Source organism: Cucurbita moschata, unplaced genomic scaffold, assembly GCF_002738365.1.
Source record: "Cucurbita moschata cultivar Rifu unplaced genomic scaffold, Cmos_1.0 Cmo_Scf00003, whole genome shotgun sequence".
Classification (NCBI taxonomy): Eukaryota; Viridiplantae; Streptophyta; class Magnoliopsida; order Cucurbitales; family Cucurbitaceae; genus Cucurbita; species Cucurbita moschata.
This window is the reverse complement of record NW_019268519.1, coordinates 4024410-4040222: the sequence shown is the minus strand read 5'-3', so window position 1 is coordinate 4040222 and position 15813 is coordinate 4024410. Positions and strand designations below refer to the sequence as shown.

General features: G+C 38.0%; 2 protein-coding genes across 7 annotated transcripts in view; one reads left to right on the top strand and one right to left on the bottom strand.

Annotated features, from left to right (window-relative positions):
* Positions 1-332: 332 nt before the first annotated feature.
* LOC111438309 (serrate RNA effector molecule-like) lies at positions 333-8545 on the top strand. 3 transcript variants are annotated; one of them, XR_002709646.1, is made up of 13 exons: positions 333-910; positions 1667-1779; positions 2576-2633; positions 4352-4426; positions 4506-4580; positions 4658-4705; positions 4875-4943; positions 5030-5818; positions 5897-5945; positions 6908-7182; positions 7258-7440; positions 7840-7970; positions 8153-8545. XR_002709646.1 is itself a non-coding variant. In XM_023076209.1 (12 exons), the coding sequence occupies exons 1-12, from the start codon at positions 444-446 to the stop codon at positions 7898-7900; spliced, it is 2262 nt and encodes a 753-aa protein (XP_022931977.1). In that variant the 5' UTR covers positions 333-443; the 3' UTR covers positions 7901-8545. The 3 variants fall into 3 exon arrangements, 1 of the variants encoding a protein (XP_022931977.1); XR_002709644.1 differs by having other exon boundaries at positions 7840-8021; XM_023076209.1 differs by having other exon boundaries at positions 7840-8545.
* Positions 8546-9787: 1242 nt separating this feature from the next.
* LOC111441156 (protein FAR1-RELATED SEQUENCE 3-like) overlaps positions 9788-15813 on the bottom strand; it is a 6902-nt gene continuing 876 nt past the window's right edge. For 2 of the 4 annotated variants that reach the window (XM_023078101.1, XM_023078105.1), the window contains exons 2-6: positions 12421-14767; positions 12252-12341; positions 11961-12110; positions 11557-11673; positions 9788-10525 (exon numbers count right to left, since the gene is read on the bottom strand). In XM_023078101.1, coding sequence (XP_022933869.1) covers positions 10478-10525; positions 11557-11673; positions 11961-12110; positions 12252-12341; positions 12421-14658 — 2643 coding nt within the window. In that variant the 5' untranslated portion in view covers positions 14659-14767 and the 3' untranslated portion in view covers positions 9788-10477. Of the gene's footprint in view, positions 10526-11556; positions 11674-11960; positions 12111-12251; positions 12342-12420; positions 14768-15212; positions 15349-15813 lie in introns of all 4 variants that reach the window. The other 2 variants (XM_023078104.1, XM_023078103.1) reach the window with 2 other exon arrangements.

Sequence of the window (15813 nt, the reverse complement as noted above, 5' to 3'; positions counted from 1 at the left end):
CGTCTATTCATCTCGTCGTCTTGAATGATATATTTTTTTGTGACGGGATCATGTCGCCTTCGTTATTGAATGCATTCTATTTTTTTTACCGTGGTCGTTTCATCAGTAAAAATGCTATTTAAACAAGCACAAACTATTTTTTAGAGGTTTGTTAAAATTGGAGAGGTAAAAAGATGTATTTAGGTACGAACAGTAAAGCGGTAGAAAAAAAAACCCTGTCCAACGCAACGGGAAAGGGCATGCTTACATGGCACATACCGCCAATCACAAGACGCCACGTCATAAAATATAAAGCACAATAAATACACGTATGGGATTAATCTCACACGCTTGTCAGATCAGTGAATGAAACTCCGGACTTTCTCTCTCTCACTTCTCCGACGCTTTGGGTTCGTTTTAGGGTTTCATCCCTTCTTCATCTTCTTTAACTGCTGTGGAAAATCATGGCCGAGGTTATGAACATGGCCGCCACCGCCACCGCCGCCGACGAGTCGTTGGACCGCCGTCGCGATCGTCAAGAGAAATCGTCTGAGGAGCAACCTCAATCATCTCCGCCGCCACCGCCTCCGCAGCCAGTTGCTGCTGCTCCTCCTCCTTCCAGAAGACGGGATAGAGATGAGAGAGATAGGAGAGACGATCGGGACGCTGATCGACCTCCGAACCGACGCGGCGATAATTACGATCGTAATCGCTCTCCGCCTTCGCTGCCTCCGAGGGACAGGGATAGAGATAGAGATAGGGATTATAAACGTCGGAGCAGTCTTAGTCCTCCACCGCCTTACAGGGATCGTAGACATTCGCCTCCTAGACGGTCTCCTCCGCCACCTTACAAGCGTTCAAGGAGGGACGATGGTGGCTATGATGGAAGAAAGGGAAGCCCTAGAGGAGGTTTCGGGCCTGGCGATAGGAGGTGAGTGGATGGGAAACGGTTTTGATTTGTTGAGCTTAATTGTTGTTGTGGAGATTTGGAGCTGAATTTTCTGCAGTTGAAATTAAAATGACACGGATTTTAGAGTCATATTTTAAATGAAAAGCATTTTCCTGTTAGTTTCCGGCCGTGGGATTCTAATTCTACGATAACCAGGTCCTTCAAACTTGGCATTGCCACTATAGTCTTGCTAAGGTGGATATTTGAACCAAGAATTGACGCAGGAAGCCATTTTGAACAAATAATTGAAACTCAACAAGTTCCTTACTCATGAATCGAACGGTTAGCCTCAATATTAAATTGTTCATCTCATATCACAGACAAGAAAAAATACGGGACGAACCATTTCAAAGAATGTTACACCATTTCGTTGAGCATTAATGTTCATCTCATGGTCTTTGCTCTGCTTTTTAGATAGTGAAAGATGTCACTTTGTGTGTCGTATTTTTTCAAGCCCCATCCTCTCTTCACTCCTCACCTCTTCTCTAATGCAAGAGCTTAACCTTTGACAATGGGCTTAGTTATACTTTTGGTCGCAATGGACGCCTCTGCTATACATGTGTGATGCTCCTTAGTTAATGTTCATCCTCTATTTGTGCTCCTGATACTTCCTTCTCCTATTATGATCGTGGGTGATAGCGTATCTGTTTTGGTTCTGTTGACTAATGCTATTTAGCGGCTGTTATTTAAGTATTGATTGTTTTGTTTATTTGTTTGTCTCTTTTATTTTATCCCAAGGTTTGGTTATGATTATGGTGGGGGATACGAGCGGGAAATGCGTGGCCGGCCTGGATATGTTGACGAAAGATCTCTTGGCCGGTACAGTGGTCGTTCATCTGGTGGCTATCAAGGTAGTGTTTCCGTTAACTTATAAAATAAACTCAGCATTTTCATGATTATGGTGTAGACTCATTTTTTTTTTGAGGTGATTGTTACGGTACATGAAATACTTGAATTGCATTTGTTGCCAATAGGAAATTTTGAGAATTTCACATTATTATTCGTTGCAAAATATTCTGGCATGATGATATTTGGTTTGGAAAACGAGATATTGTATAGTGTTTGGGCCCATTTCTTCAGCCAATGTCAGCCCTTTTAGCCAATTTATAGAGAGGAGTTTTTCTCATTTTCTTTTCTGGTGCAAGATTATGCCAGGCTCTAATTTAAGTACTAAAGAGAGATTATTGAATGCCTTTGTCCTTTCCCATCTTGTCTAAACGTGATATCATTCTTTTGCCCACTTTGGTATTTCACATTAAGAACAGTTAGTATAGCATACTTGCAGACTAACTTGTTATAACACTTTCGTTGAATGATTTTTCAGTCTTGTAGCTCCTTACGTTTGTGAGCCAAAATGTATATAAGGGGTCTGTAGTTTGTTCAGAACTTTAAAGGTTAGCTACATCTGGAAATTCACATTTTGAGACCTTTGGCCATCGGCTACTATTTATGGCTTTTGAATTCGAACTGCAGCATCTTCTTGCTTCTAAGCTCTCAATTTTGTATTTGTTGTATGGATAATATTGTCAGTTTCTCTTTCTTTGTTTAACAATTTGGTTTGAATCAGTGCCCATATGTGGATGGCCAATATTATAGAATTGGTATTCCCGATCCATTTTCTTATTTTCTTTAAGCTGTCTTCTGCAGATTGGGATTCTAATCGTGGTGGGCATGGCGATCCATTCAATGCAGGAGCTGGCCCAAGGTTAGCATTCAGTAACAACCCAGTTGTACAGCTCTACTACATAATTGAATGGTCATGTGATATCTTTCTGGATATGCTTACAGTGGTTTATTGTATTAGTTTCTGTTTGAACTGTGATTTATTTTCTATGCCGCATGCCATATCATCGGCAAATCACAACTAAGCTAGCAGGCTAGGTCTGAAACAAATGATGACAATGGTTATTGCAAACTGCAATGGGTGGATTATTAATGACATGAAAAACTGAGTGCAAAATCCTGAATTACAATTGATAGTGATCCTGCTCTTGGAAAGGAAAAATGATGGGGGCTTTTCTTTCTGCAGCTTTGTGGTAGGAAAAATACGTTTCCCCGCCTTCTCTTTCTAGTTTGTGTTGTTTCCGAGTCAAATAATTGACTTATTAAGAAATCCAACTTGCAAAAATATAGATTGTGCTACACAGACCCTATATTTTTTTTTTATTATTTTTTTTAATTTTCTGGCACAATTACATCTATTTGGATTGTGATAAGGCACGGTACTGAAAAGGAAACCTTGTTTTGGGTTGTTGTTCTTTTTCTTCCGAGATGGATGGAGATGGATGGTTATGTGTTGCAAATCTAAGTTATCTGGCTATTTTTCATATATATTTTTTTCAAAGATGCACATGTACCTTTTATAATACATAAAGGCTTAGTAAAACCTGAGATACTTGGTAACAATAAATCTAAATAGATTCCTAGATATTGGTAACAATACAAATAAATTAGGGAGGTCAACTCTATCCCTTATCTCATGAGATTACTCATATATCTCTTAATCTAAGGCTAGAAATGACACATTATACTTTAAATCAAGGTCATTCCTTCAATACTCTCCCTCTAGGTGAGGAATAGATATCATTCATTCCCAGCTTGGATACTAACTTATGAAACGTCGAGTTGTGTCGTCCTTTTGTTAGTATATTTGTTACTGTGAGGGCACAAACTTTTGTTCTCACTCACTGTGCCTCCCCTTGAATATTCTTTGATTTCTTTCAAGCAAAAGTTCCAAATGATCCCATAGAAAGTTGGGGTTCTTGTATGTGCCTAGCTAAAGGTTAATAGTTTTCTAATCTTGTTTCTAAACTTGTTATCATAATTATGATCATGATTTGTAATAGACAATAAGTTTGTGCATATTATTCTTAAATATTGTTGTATGTTGATTTCACATTACCTTTATTTCGTTGTGATCTATTTAATTGAAGCATATAATTTCTCTAAAAAAATGTCACTGAATAATGTGTCAAACTTTAAGCGTCAATAATTATTTGACAATTAGCTAAAGTTTTGAAACTTGTGGGCATACAAGATCTTGAGTCTAACTCCCTTTGGCAGAAGGTTGAAGTAAATATGGGCCAATCCTTTCTATTGGATGGGCAAGGGGTCCAAGGTACTTCCAGAACCCTTGGAAAGGTATTTTTGAGGAGCTTCCTTTCTTTTCCCAATTTGTTTGTTGTTTGGTGGGGGATGAGAGGGACTTTTCTTTGGCTGGATAGGTGGTTGGAGAATCGCCCCCTGTTTTTATTTTCCTTGTTTGTGTTTATCCTCGATGAAGAACCCCATTGTTAAATTTTACAAGAAATGTATTTATTCATTTTCTTGCTTTGCCTGCTGACCTAACTCCATCTTTTTAACATTATTTTCAATCCAATGTTGATAATTTATTTATTTATTTATTATTTTTTTAAATTTCAGAGAAGGCTTGATGACATACAAGCAATTTATTCAAGAGCTTGAAGATGATATACTTCCTGCTGAAGCAGAACGCAGGTATGTTCTAAATGGTCTTTTGGGTTTTTATGAGTTCGATCTTTTTACCTTTATGGAACACCTTTGGTTTTGATTTCAGATATCAAGAATACAAGTCAGAGTATATTACAACACAGAAACAAGCCTTTTTTGATTCTCATAAAGATGAAGAATGGTACTTCTTGTCTTTGATATCTGAAATTCCTTTCCATTTCCTATTCCCCCTATTAAATCTCTTTTTTTTCTATTTAGGTTGAGAGATAAATATCATCCTACCAACCTAGTTACTGTCATCGAAAGGTGTTTTTCTCATCATCTTCCTCAAAAGATGGAGTTCTTGTAGCTGTGGTTAATTTCTTCACATTTTTTATTATTTTTAAATTATTGGACATGAGATCGGCTATTTTATTTTATTTTTCTGAACTTTTTTTTTGTGTGGTTGATTCTAATATTTGGTTGGTGGGTTAAGGAGGAATGAGCTTGCACAAAGAACTGCCAAGGACTTTTTGCTTGATCTGCAAAGTGGAACACTGGAGCTGTAAGATTGGACTTTCCACAATTATTTTTGCGTTCATAAAATTTCAACGGTGATGGTAAATCAATGCTGTCTATTTTATGACGCAGAGGTCCTGGGATCAATGTAGCAGCGACAAATAAATCCGGGCAGACTAGTGAACCAAATTCAGATGATGAAGGAGACAATGATGGCAAACGGAGGCGTCATGGTAGAGGACCAGCCAAAGAATTGGATCTTCTTTCTGCTGCTCCTAAGGCCCACCCTGTTAGTTCGGAACCAAGACGGATTCAAATTGACATTGAACAAGCTCAAGCTCTTGTTCGTAAACTTGATGCTGAAAAGGGAATAGAAGAAAATATTTTGTGTGGTTCAGGTCGGGACAAAACGCATGGTGGCTCCTCCGGCATAGTCATAATCATACGAGGGTTAACGACTGTCAAAGGCTTGGAGGGTGTTGAGCTACTTGACACGCTTCTCACATATCTTTGGCGCATCCATGGCTTAGATTACTATGGAATTGTTGAGACAAGAGAAGCTAAGGGTCTTCGTCATGTAAGAGAAGAGGGAAAGACCTCTAACATGGCTGGTGGTGCAGATGAGTGGGAGAAGAAACTTGACTTGCGTTGGCAAGAGAGATTGAGAGGTCAAGATCCGTTGGAAGCAATGACTGCCAAGGATAAAATAGAGGCTGCTGCTTTTGAATCTTTTGATCCATATGTTCGTAAGATAAGAGATGAAAAATATGGTTGGAAGTATGGCTGTGGAGCCAAGGGCTGTACTAAGCTGTTTCATGCCCCTGAGTTTGTGCATAAGCATCTTAACTTGAAACACCCAGAGCTTGTGATGGAGCTGACTTCAAAAGTGCGTGAAGAGCTGTATTTCCAAAATTACATGAAGTAAGTGAATCTTCTGATAGCAATTCTCCTTCACTGTTGATGAAATTTGTCATTGACTAATACCTTAATCCTTCACAGTGATCCAGATGCTCCTGGAGGGACACCTGTTATGCAGCAATCACTTCCGGTATGTTCATTATGTATGCATTGGCTGTGATAACACATTAAATACCAATGAATAGTAAATAACCTCATTTTATGATTGGTGTTTCCGTCGTCATTTCATTCTAACACGTAATTTTTCATTAATGAGGACGGGTGGTGTGTCTAGGATTTTGATATGCCTAGTATGTAGAGTGTGAAGCGTTTTTCATTTTTTGTATTGACAATGCAAGTATGGGTGCAGTCTAGCCATGTAATACTGGGTGTAGATTTTATTTTTTATTTTTTTGCTTTCCTTTTTCTTCTTTTACTCAAACTTAGCTATTATCCTGTTAGGATAAAGAATATTTTCCTGTGCCCTCCTATTGTTCTTTTAGAGAAAATTAGTTTTTTGGCTCTTCAGTTTTGACGATGGTTTCTATTTGGTCCCCAAGTTTTAAAATGTTATACTTTTAGAGAAAATTAGTTTTTACCATGGAGTTTTACTTTTAGTTTCCATTTGGTCCCTCTATGTTTCAAGATTTTACCCATTTACACCCGCAGTAATGCTCAGTTCTGATCTTTTATGTTACTTTTCTACTAATTAACTTAATTTTTTAAAATTAGTTATAATTGGCTATTAAAATTAGTTAAAAAAGTCTAAACATATTATTCAAATTAATTAGTGAAAAGTCAATACCAAAGACCAAAAGTAAGCATTAATAGTGAAAACTAAAGGGTAAAAATATACAATCCTAAAACTTTGGGACTAAATGGAAATTAAACTCAAATCTCAAGGGTAAGAGTGTAACATTTTAAATCCTAGGGACCAAATTGAAACTAAAATTGAAAGTCAAGGGTAAAAATGTAACATTTTGAAGCTTAGAGTCTAATTGCAAACTATACTCAAAATTTAGGGTCCAAAATGGTATTTTCCCCTTTTATTATTGTTGGAGTCTGCATTGTGTTAAAAATTTTAATCCATCAAGAGACAATTATCTTATGCAGAAGGACAAGCCACAGAGACGTAGGATGAATTTAGATGGTCGGCTGAAGGATGATAGAGGCAATCGCAGGGACCGCGATAGTTGGGCCAATGGGGTTGACAGACTTGATAGATCTGAGAACCCACAATCAAGTGATTTTCAATCATCAAATGATGGTGCGGATGGTGGAAACCTTGATGATCCTATGTTTGATACTTTTGGAGGCCAAGGCAGACATGTTGCTCCATTTGCCTCTGAAATGCCGCCGCCAGTGCTTATGCCGGTTCCTGGTGCTGGGTATGTTGGTTTAACTACTCAGTGTTTTTGTGCCTTTTGCGTTCCTGGTGATCTTACAGCTTATGTTTATTGCAGTCCATTAGGACCTTTTGTCCCTGCTCCACCTGAAGTTGCAATGAGAATGTTGCGGGAACAAGGAGGTCCACCTCCGTTTGAGGTTGGTGGTAGAAATGGAAGGCCAGGATCTCAATTAGGTGGATCTGCTCCAATTCTTGCCCTATCTCCAGGTTTTCGACAGGATCCACGCCGAATACGGAGGTATAACTTCTGTACAGATTTTAAGTGCTCTATTTGTTTCTTCTTCTTCATAATGTTGCTTTCTTAGGCTTGACTTTGTAGTCAGGCAAGGAATATTGTGGGATCTATGTTTATAGTCGTAGGAGATCAGTAAAACTTTTTTGGTTTTTTCCCTTGCTGCGAGCTATGTTCTTCATACTAATTATTAATCAGGATAGAATAACAACATAACTCTTCCCAAACTTTAGGATTTTATAATTAGATATAGAAACTAGACAACCAACTGACGCCTCAATCAAGGCTGCGATGTGCGAATATTTTACATTTCTCCAAAACGTGCTTCTTTTCGGTACAAATTTATTTGCAGGATCGAGAAAGTTAATGCATTTTGTTGTATAGCTAACAGTAAATATCATGCAGTTATCAAGACCTAGATGCACCGGAGGACGAAGTCACCGTAATAGATTATAGAAGCTTGTAGATATATCTGGCATCGGCGAAGTTTAGAGGTCACTCATGTTTCCGAAGGGGGGGATGCAACTACAGAACTGGTACGAATTTCAGACTGGTAACTGTACGAAATTCTTATTGTTGCTGAAGAGGTTTGCTTTGTTTCACCCTATAATGAGTTCTGGCTGTGGGCAAGTTCAAATACCCCACCTTAATGGGGAATTGTGCATTCGTCTAACTGTTTTTCTTTTTTCCTTTCTGTGTCCATTCTCTGTATTCTTAGTGAAGAATGAATTCGACCCGAAGGCAAGAGATGATGTTAATGACCGAAAGATGTAACCAATCTTTCGAATCGTCGAACATAATTCTTCTGCAGTTAGGAGTGTGCATCCCTTTTTATTTTTCATTTTTGGTTAGAGTCGATTTTGGTCAAGCAAGAACTATTAATAAAATTGTGGATATCAATTCCTGTTTTATGAACTTTCTAACAGTATAAAGATTGTAATGATAGGATGATCTATTGCTATTTATATTGAGAGAGGATATCCAATTCCCAGGCAGCAGCCAGCCCCCCAATGGGGATGACATGTATGATGAGTAGAAGAAGACTAGACAGGGGTAGTTGTGTTCTTAGGTTCTTTCTATTATAAAGTTGTTTCAGATTTTGTGTTTTGAATTTTCTTTTCCTATGTTATTGGCCTGTTAGTATGTTAATTTTGTTTGTGTTTTTTCTTTTTCTTATATTGTCAATGCCAATGGTAATTACAAAAAGTGGAAAAAGTTATCATTTGAATTTCCAAATATCCTTCGTTGGAATTTCTTTTTAATGATTTCATTGAAAAAAGTCCAATAACAAAAGGGTAACTATCCCATTCCCATGTGTCACGTCATGCTTGTCCAAGACATCTTGCCCATGGTTGTATGCTTGTGACATGCCGAAACCTTTATCGTGTACTACTTTATTGCTTTCTTTTACCGCTTTCATGTTGTATTATTTTTTTCTTGTTTTATTTAAGAGTATGACGTTTCGCGATGTCAAGGCTACGCTTGGTTGACGCTTGGTTGACATGAAATGCTTCAAAATGTATTTGTAGGAAATATGACTAGTTGTCAATTTTCCTATCAAAATGTATTTATAGGGGATTGACTAGTTGTCAATTACTCTACTATAGTTATATGCATAAAGTCATTCCCATAAAACATCAATTTCAATTTCTCTCTCTTGTTAAAACTCTTTTTCCAAAATCTGTCTTTCTCGCTTTCTAAAATCTTCTCTTGAAATCAAGACCTTTGTATTCGAGTTGCCTTTTCCAAAACCTCTCTCCCTCGTTTTCTAAAATCTTCTCTTGAAATTGAGACCTAAGGTTTGTATTCATGTAGCCCGACTGCAGTCAACGTAACTCGAAGTCTTGAAGTAGGCTTGACCCACTCAGTGCTGAGAGTGAGTGCCTGCCCGACCATAGTCAACGTAACTCGAAGTAGGCTTGACCCACTCAGTGTTGGGAGTGAGTGCCGCAAAATCGGCAAATACTCTGCCTAGAAAAACTGCAATTGTGACACCATACGTGATTTTCATATATTCGTGCTCCTAAGTTGAAGTTTTTATTAAAACTTGACATCTGAACGAAAAAAAGAAAAAATATATATATATATTACACAAGTATAATTAAAATTTCATGACCACTATTTTATTTTTCTTAAATGTGGCTAAGGAAGGTTATTGAAATTTAAATAAAGTTAGAATTTCATTTTCATGAAGAAAACAAACGTTTATTTTTTTTTCCCCTTTTTTTATGCTTATGAATGTAAATTTTCTTCGTTCTTGTTTTAAGCGAATCAAATGATTCTGCCTCTACAATGTGTGTATCAATATCAACCTCTGCCTTAATGAGAGAGAGAGAGAGAAAAAAAATCAGTGTGAACAAAAGGTTATTGCCCCAACAAGGAAATGATAAGATAACACAGCAATTGTAGTCTTATTTTCACATTTGAGCAGAAATATCAATGAGACCCTTATGTACACTACATGGTGACCCTCTTTGCACAAGTAAAAACACAGGGAGGGGGGGAGGGGGGGCATACCTTTGTTAGCGACTCGGGTGAGTATCAGATTCTTCGAATTTGGATTGTGGCCATCTCCATTTTCATCCTTCCTCAGCAGAAAGCAAGCAAGCTGAAATCTAAGACTCGGTTTCACCGAAAGCGGGGCAGTCAGAAGTCGAGCAGCTTCAATGACGGTCCTTTCACTTCTATAACAGCAGCAGTCGAAATGCCGAGGTTGCCAGCGATCTCCGAGCATAATTAGGAGATGAGAAGAAAACAAGCATAATTAATGGAGCTACTCTATTCCTGGAGGCATCATACAATATGGTCCTTGCTTGACCCTAACAAGATGACCCTTAGGACCATTGGATGCTTGAATCTAGTGTTACATGTACATCTATAGAGGGAAATGTGGCTAGCCTAAACTAAAAAGAAAAGGGGGATCATCCAAACATTCTCGAATCCGACAGACTAGCAAGCATTTTGTAGCCTTCTACGATGGCAGGCCCCAGAAATAAATGACTTAACGTGCCGTGAGGTCCTCGAGCAGGTGTCTATGAGGTCCTTACTTCCGTTGCTTTTTTGGTAGAGGTGGTTCTGACTGAGTTTCAGCCTGCCCAAATAAGAACAGATAAAGTACAATTCAGACGTCCAAAAGTTGTGAACAGTTCATTTCAAGATATACCGGACAGCAGTCAAATAACCCCTCTTTTCATACCTATCATCTTACAAATTTTCAAACAACTAAATGTTGTGAGGTCAAACGGTTGTCTAATGATGTAACAGCCCAAGCCCATTGTTGGCAGATATTGTCTTCTTTGAGCTTTCCCTTAAGGTTTTTAAAACGTGTCTACTAAGTAGAGGTTTCTACACCCTTCTAAAAAATGTTTTGTTCTCCTTTCCAAACGATGTGGGATCTTACAATGAATTGTGAGATCTCACATCAATTGGGGAAGGGAACGACATCGATTGGAGAGGGGAACGAGTGTCAGTGAGGATGCTGGCTCCGAAGGGAAGGGGGATTATAAGATCCCACATCGTTTGGAGAGGAGAACGAAACATTCTTTAGAAGGGTGTGGAAACCTCTCCTTAGCAGAGGCGTTTTAAAAACCTTGGGGGAAAACCCGAAAAGGAAAGCCCAAAGAGGACAATATCTGCTAATGGTGGGTTTGAGTCGTTACAAATGAAATTAGCGGAGGTTGTGTAAGTTGACCTAGAAATTCATGTAAATTTTTAAGAAAAGAACGATTAACCTTATTAAGAAAAAGATTGTTCTTTATTATTTGATATTTGCATAACACTTCTCACAACTAGAGATGGACAGAAGAAACTTTTAATCTAGTCTAGCAGTAAGAATAAGTGTAAACTGCCAGCAGAGAAGATCCCAACCAAGTCAACTTTTAAGACACTCTTGGAAAATGAATTTACCAAGAAGGTTAGCAAGCTAGATACTCGTTTAGCTACGTGTTCACAAGCAATATACTCCGAATAAGTAACCAACATCCAACAGCTCATTGATGAAGTTCTATAATTATATAAATTTGCCAAAAAAAATCAGAAAAAACGGATGTTGTGATAGTTTGAACACTAGCAACCAAAAGGAAAGGAAAATAAAACGAACAGGTTTAGGCCAAAAGTACTCACAGCATTTGAAAGCTGCTCACGGATGTATGCCATTGACCTCAGCATCGCACCTAGTGTATCTCTAGAGACCTGAAACTTAACCTCAGACTCTCCAGAAGTTGTCTCAGTATCTTGAAGCTGAGATGAAGTAAATTTCAGAATATGCATTTACAAGTAAAATAATAATGCATATAATATAATGTGTATGGCATACATAAAGGGTCTCCAGGACTCTTAAGTGTCATGTTAACACCCTATGATCATGAATAAATAAACCAGTTATTCTCCATGCTTCTAATTCTCAAATATGGATCGATTGCTAATAACAAGAGACCATTTAGTGTTCCCATTACTAGAACCTAACAGTCCAAGGGAGACGTAAAAATCAGGTAAATCCAAATAATTGGATGCATTTAGTATCGAACCTTCAAGTTGATGACAGCAACCTTGTTTGCTGGTGTCGAGAGCTGTTCGCTAATGTATGCCATAGACCTCAACATTGGTTCGAGTGAAACCCTTGAGAGTTGAAACTTCACTTCCGATTCAGCAGACGGGCTCTTGCTGTAGTCTTGCAGCTACAACAGGTAATAAAGAAGCTTATTAGTTCTAGGTCAAACAAATGAGATCAGAACACCCAACCTAAAGAAATCATAACTTCTTGAAAGCTCTTTGAAAGCACAGTCCAGGAAAAGGAAATCATATGTTTCTTTTAGCACCTTCAGGTTGATAACAGCAACTCTATTTCCTGTGGTCGAATTTTTATTCTCCATCACCCATGTCATTGATTTCAGATAAGGAAGAACAGCCTAAACCAAAGGACAATGTTAGAAACTTTTACTTGTTCACATTTCTAAACCAAGAAATAAGCAGAAACTAAATAAACACCATGTGGTCAGGAGGATTATCATCTCGGTGAAGGGTCACAGGAGATATATGTGGGTAATTCAAATCAGTAACGGATTGAACAGGAGCACCAGCATTGTTAAGATTAAGTCGTCTCATAACTTCATCTTGATGAGGCCACAGCAGTGGGGTCGTATCTGATGCTGAAGCTGAGGTCTTCCTCTCATCATAGCTAGCCCCACTAACCTGTGAGCTAGGAGGTGCGACTTTTGCAACATTCTTCTTGATGATTGCTACTTTTTTTCCAGCTTCTTTAAGTGCAGTTATGGCAACAGTATAGGTTTCTGGAGCAGTTGCTCCTTCCTCCGCAAACCTGATTGCTTCTCGGCATAAACTATTGTACCTTGATGATAAAGACTCCTGTCCATGTAACTCAATAGCACGTTCATCCGATCCGAGTCCACTCCTTGCATTTCTTGTCCATCTTTTCAAGATGTAATGAGATGGTAACGTAAGTACATTAGTTACTGTGAAGACGGTTAATACATGTCTGCAAAGAATGCCTGAATACTCAAACATTTGGCAACTACAATTAGCTTTCATATCTGAATAATTTAATGTGACAACATATGCCTTCTGGTCATCCTCAAATTTAGCAACCCTAAAAGTGCTAAAAGCTGCATCTCCTTCAATTCGATTAGCAGTATAGACAAAAGTTTCAACGAGCTCCTCTTGAAATTTTGCAAATATTTTTCTCGTATAAAGATTTGCTGCCTGTTTCTCCATAGGAGATGGTGTTCTCAGTACAGGTGTAGTGCACATTGTATCAAAGTCCGCTTCTATTTCCTTCTCGAACCAGTTTTCTAAAGCTCTTTCATACTGCCTGAAGAACAATGGTAATGTAGTCTGCTGGTTCACATATCCATCCAAAAATGAATCATCATATCCTTGATTCGGAGATATAACAGCAAAAAATGAATCGCGGACATACACAGGAACCCATTGAGCACGGGCATTATATAATGATTGGAGCCAATCATTTCTTGCTAAATTATATTTTTCAATGATACAATTCCAAGCTGACTCAAATTCCTCAATAGTTTCAGTCAAGTTGATACAATTGTAAAATTCGACTTGGAAATTTGGATGTGTGAGACATACAGGAGCCAACTTCTGCTGACCTTCTCTTAAGACATGCCATTTGCTAATGCAGTGTCGGGCTTCTGGAAACACTTGAGCAACAGCTACATGTATGGCTCTGTCCTGATCAGTGGTAATTGATATAGGCTGGCGATCGTTCATTGCTGTTAGAAATGTTTTGAACAACCAAACAAAAGAAGCCTCAGATTCATCAAGCAGTAAAGCACATCCAAATAAAATTGTCTGACCATGATGGTTCACTCCAGTGAATGGAGCAAATGGAACTCTAAACTGGTTAACTCTGTACATTGTGTCCAATGTAACTGCATCACCAAAATGACTGTAAGCTGCTCGAGATCTTGCATCCGCCCAAAATACATTAGCCATACGATTATCTTCATCAAGTTGTATTGCATAAAAAAATCCAGGATTCTCAGATTGCATTTTCTTAAAATATTCCAGCATATTCTGAGCATCCCTCCCCAATGTCCTCTTTCGGCCAGCGTTCCTGACGGCATAATTCATAGTTGAAGCATTATTAAGTGACCGATTTGCTTCTGCTTGAGATGATGTAGTTCTAACTCCACGATTCTTCTCCGCAGATGCACGGTTGTCATCCATTAATACAGACATAACACCACTGGGAACGCCTGCAGAACCAGTATACGCTCCAGTCATGGTCTTTGCAGCACCAGCAAAATGCCTGCGAGGCCGTAGATAATGTACCTTACTAGAATTTACTGTAGAATGGCTATGCTCCTTTACAAATTTTGTGACAACCCATTTATCCTGATCTTTCAACTCTATCCTAAGCATTGCATCACAACTATCAGCAGATTTCCTTTTTGAACACTCTCTACCACATACAAATTCTCTTGCAATTATAGTTCCATCAGATTTAGAACGACTAAGTTGGCCAATTTTTGAACTAAAACCAAAGCGTCGTGCATACTCATCATAGAAGGTCTTTGTGTCGTCTTCAGATTCAAATTCCATGCCTACATATGGTTCAATGATTCCATCTTCATCGTGAAGTGAAGAATCTTCAACAGTGTTAATTTCACCTTCATGAGGGTCAACATCACTGTCATCTACAATCGCAGGATGAGCCATCCCATCAACCTCAACCATTTCATCCATCAAATCCACTGTGTAAAGCCAAGTTATTTATCCAACATGAAACCCAATATAGAAGGGAAAAGCCCATCCATTTTTTTTTTTTTTGCTCCCAATGCAATTTAGATACAATCTGCAACAAATTATCAAACCACAAAATACCATTAGTTCTAAGACACCAAAGCTCACAAGAGATAAAACAGGTCAATTGTAAATGATTGATGCAGCCTACTTTTCACCAAACAAGATAACAACCCCCTTCGCAAAACCACAATTTGTCCCAAAACCCAAAGATCACTCCCTAAATATTCAGTAACAGAAAGACACAAGAGACTATTCCTAGAAGTTCTATTACAAAACTGATTAACCACAGCCACATATTCAAATTCCCCCGTTCTTCTCCACGTATCCTGAAAGATGGTGAGGTAGCCAACACTCCAAAAACAAACTATTGTCCTTAATCCAATATGACTGCAAAAAGTTTCAATAACACACCACCAGACCACCTAAAAGCATTTCAAATTAAAAATGTTCCACAAGACAGAGAAACAACAGTTAAGAAGTGAGTGAAGAGGAACGTGATCGAAATATTTGAATGCCTCCTTGAAAATATCGCATCATTTAGCTCATGAATCATAGACACATAAACTGACGTCTCTGATGAATGGAAGCCATTGGAATTGAGCTTTCTAGGTACAGCCAGCCACCAAAAAACTGAACCATGTTAGAAACTCCACTTTAGTAACCACTTGGCCTTAAAAGCGAAAGGTCAACATAAAATCAGTAGCACCAATAATGCGAGTCCAACCAAGAAACTGATGCAATCTCCCTAAGGCAATAATCGAATGCCTATCTCCAACAAGTGCAATCTATAACTGTATGCATACGTCTTCAAATAAAATTTATTATTGCTATTAGTACGATGCATATAAAACCACTGATTTAAACATCTAAATACACTAAGTACCTCAATTTATCATGTTCAAACTTCATCCATTCCCACACATTTAACACCAAAATTCCTTGGTAGTAAACAGAAAAGGAAGAAAAATCTATAATTTCGAGACAAAAATCAAGTAATTGAATTCAAAACCTTGCAAATAACTACAAAAAAAAAAAAAAAAAAAAAAAAAAAAAAAAAAAAAAAAAAAAAAAAAAAAAAAAAAAAAAAAAAAAAAA

Excerpts from the sequence above, each read along its gene's own strand:
- LOC111438309 (XM_023076209.1), top strand. The coding sequence starts at position 444 with ATGGCCGAGGTTATGAACATGGCCGCCACCGCCACCGCCGCCGACGAG. Across the intron at positions 1,780-2,575 it reads TTCATCTGGTGGCTATCAAG|ATTGGGATTCTAATCGTGGT; the intron begins GTAGTGTTTCCG and ends TGTCTTCTGCAG. Across the intron at positions 7,183-7,257 it reads ATGCCGGTTCCTGGTGCTGG|TCCATTAGGACCTTTTGTCC; the intron begins GTATGTTGGTTT and ends TGTTTATTGCAG.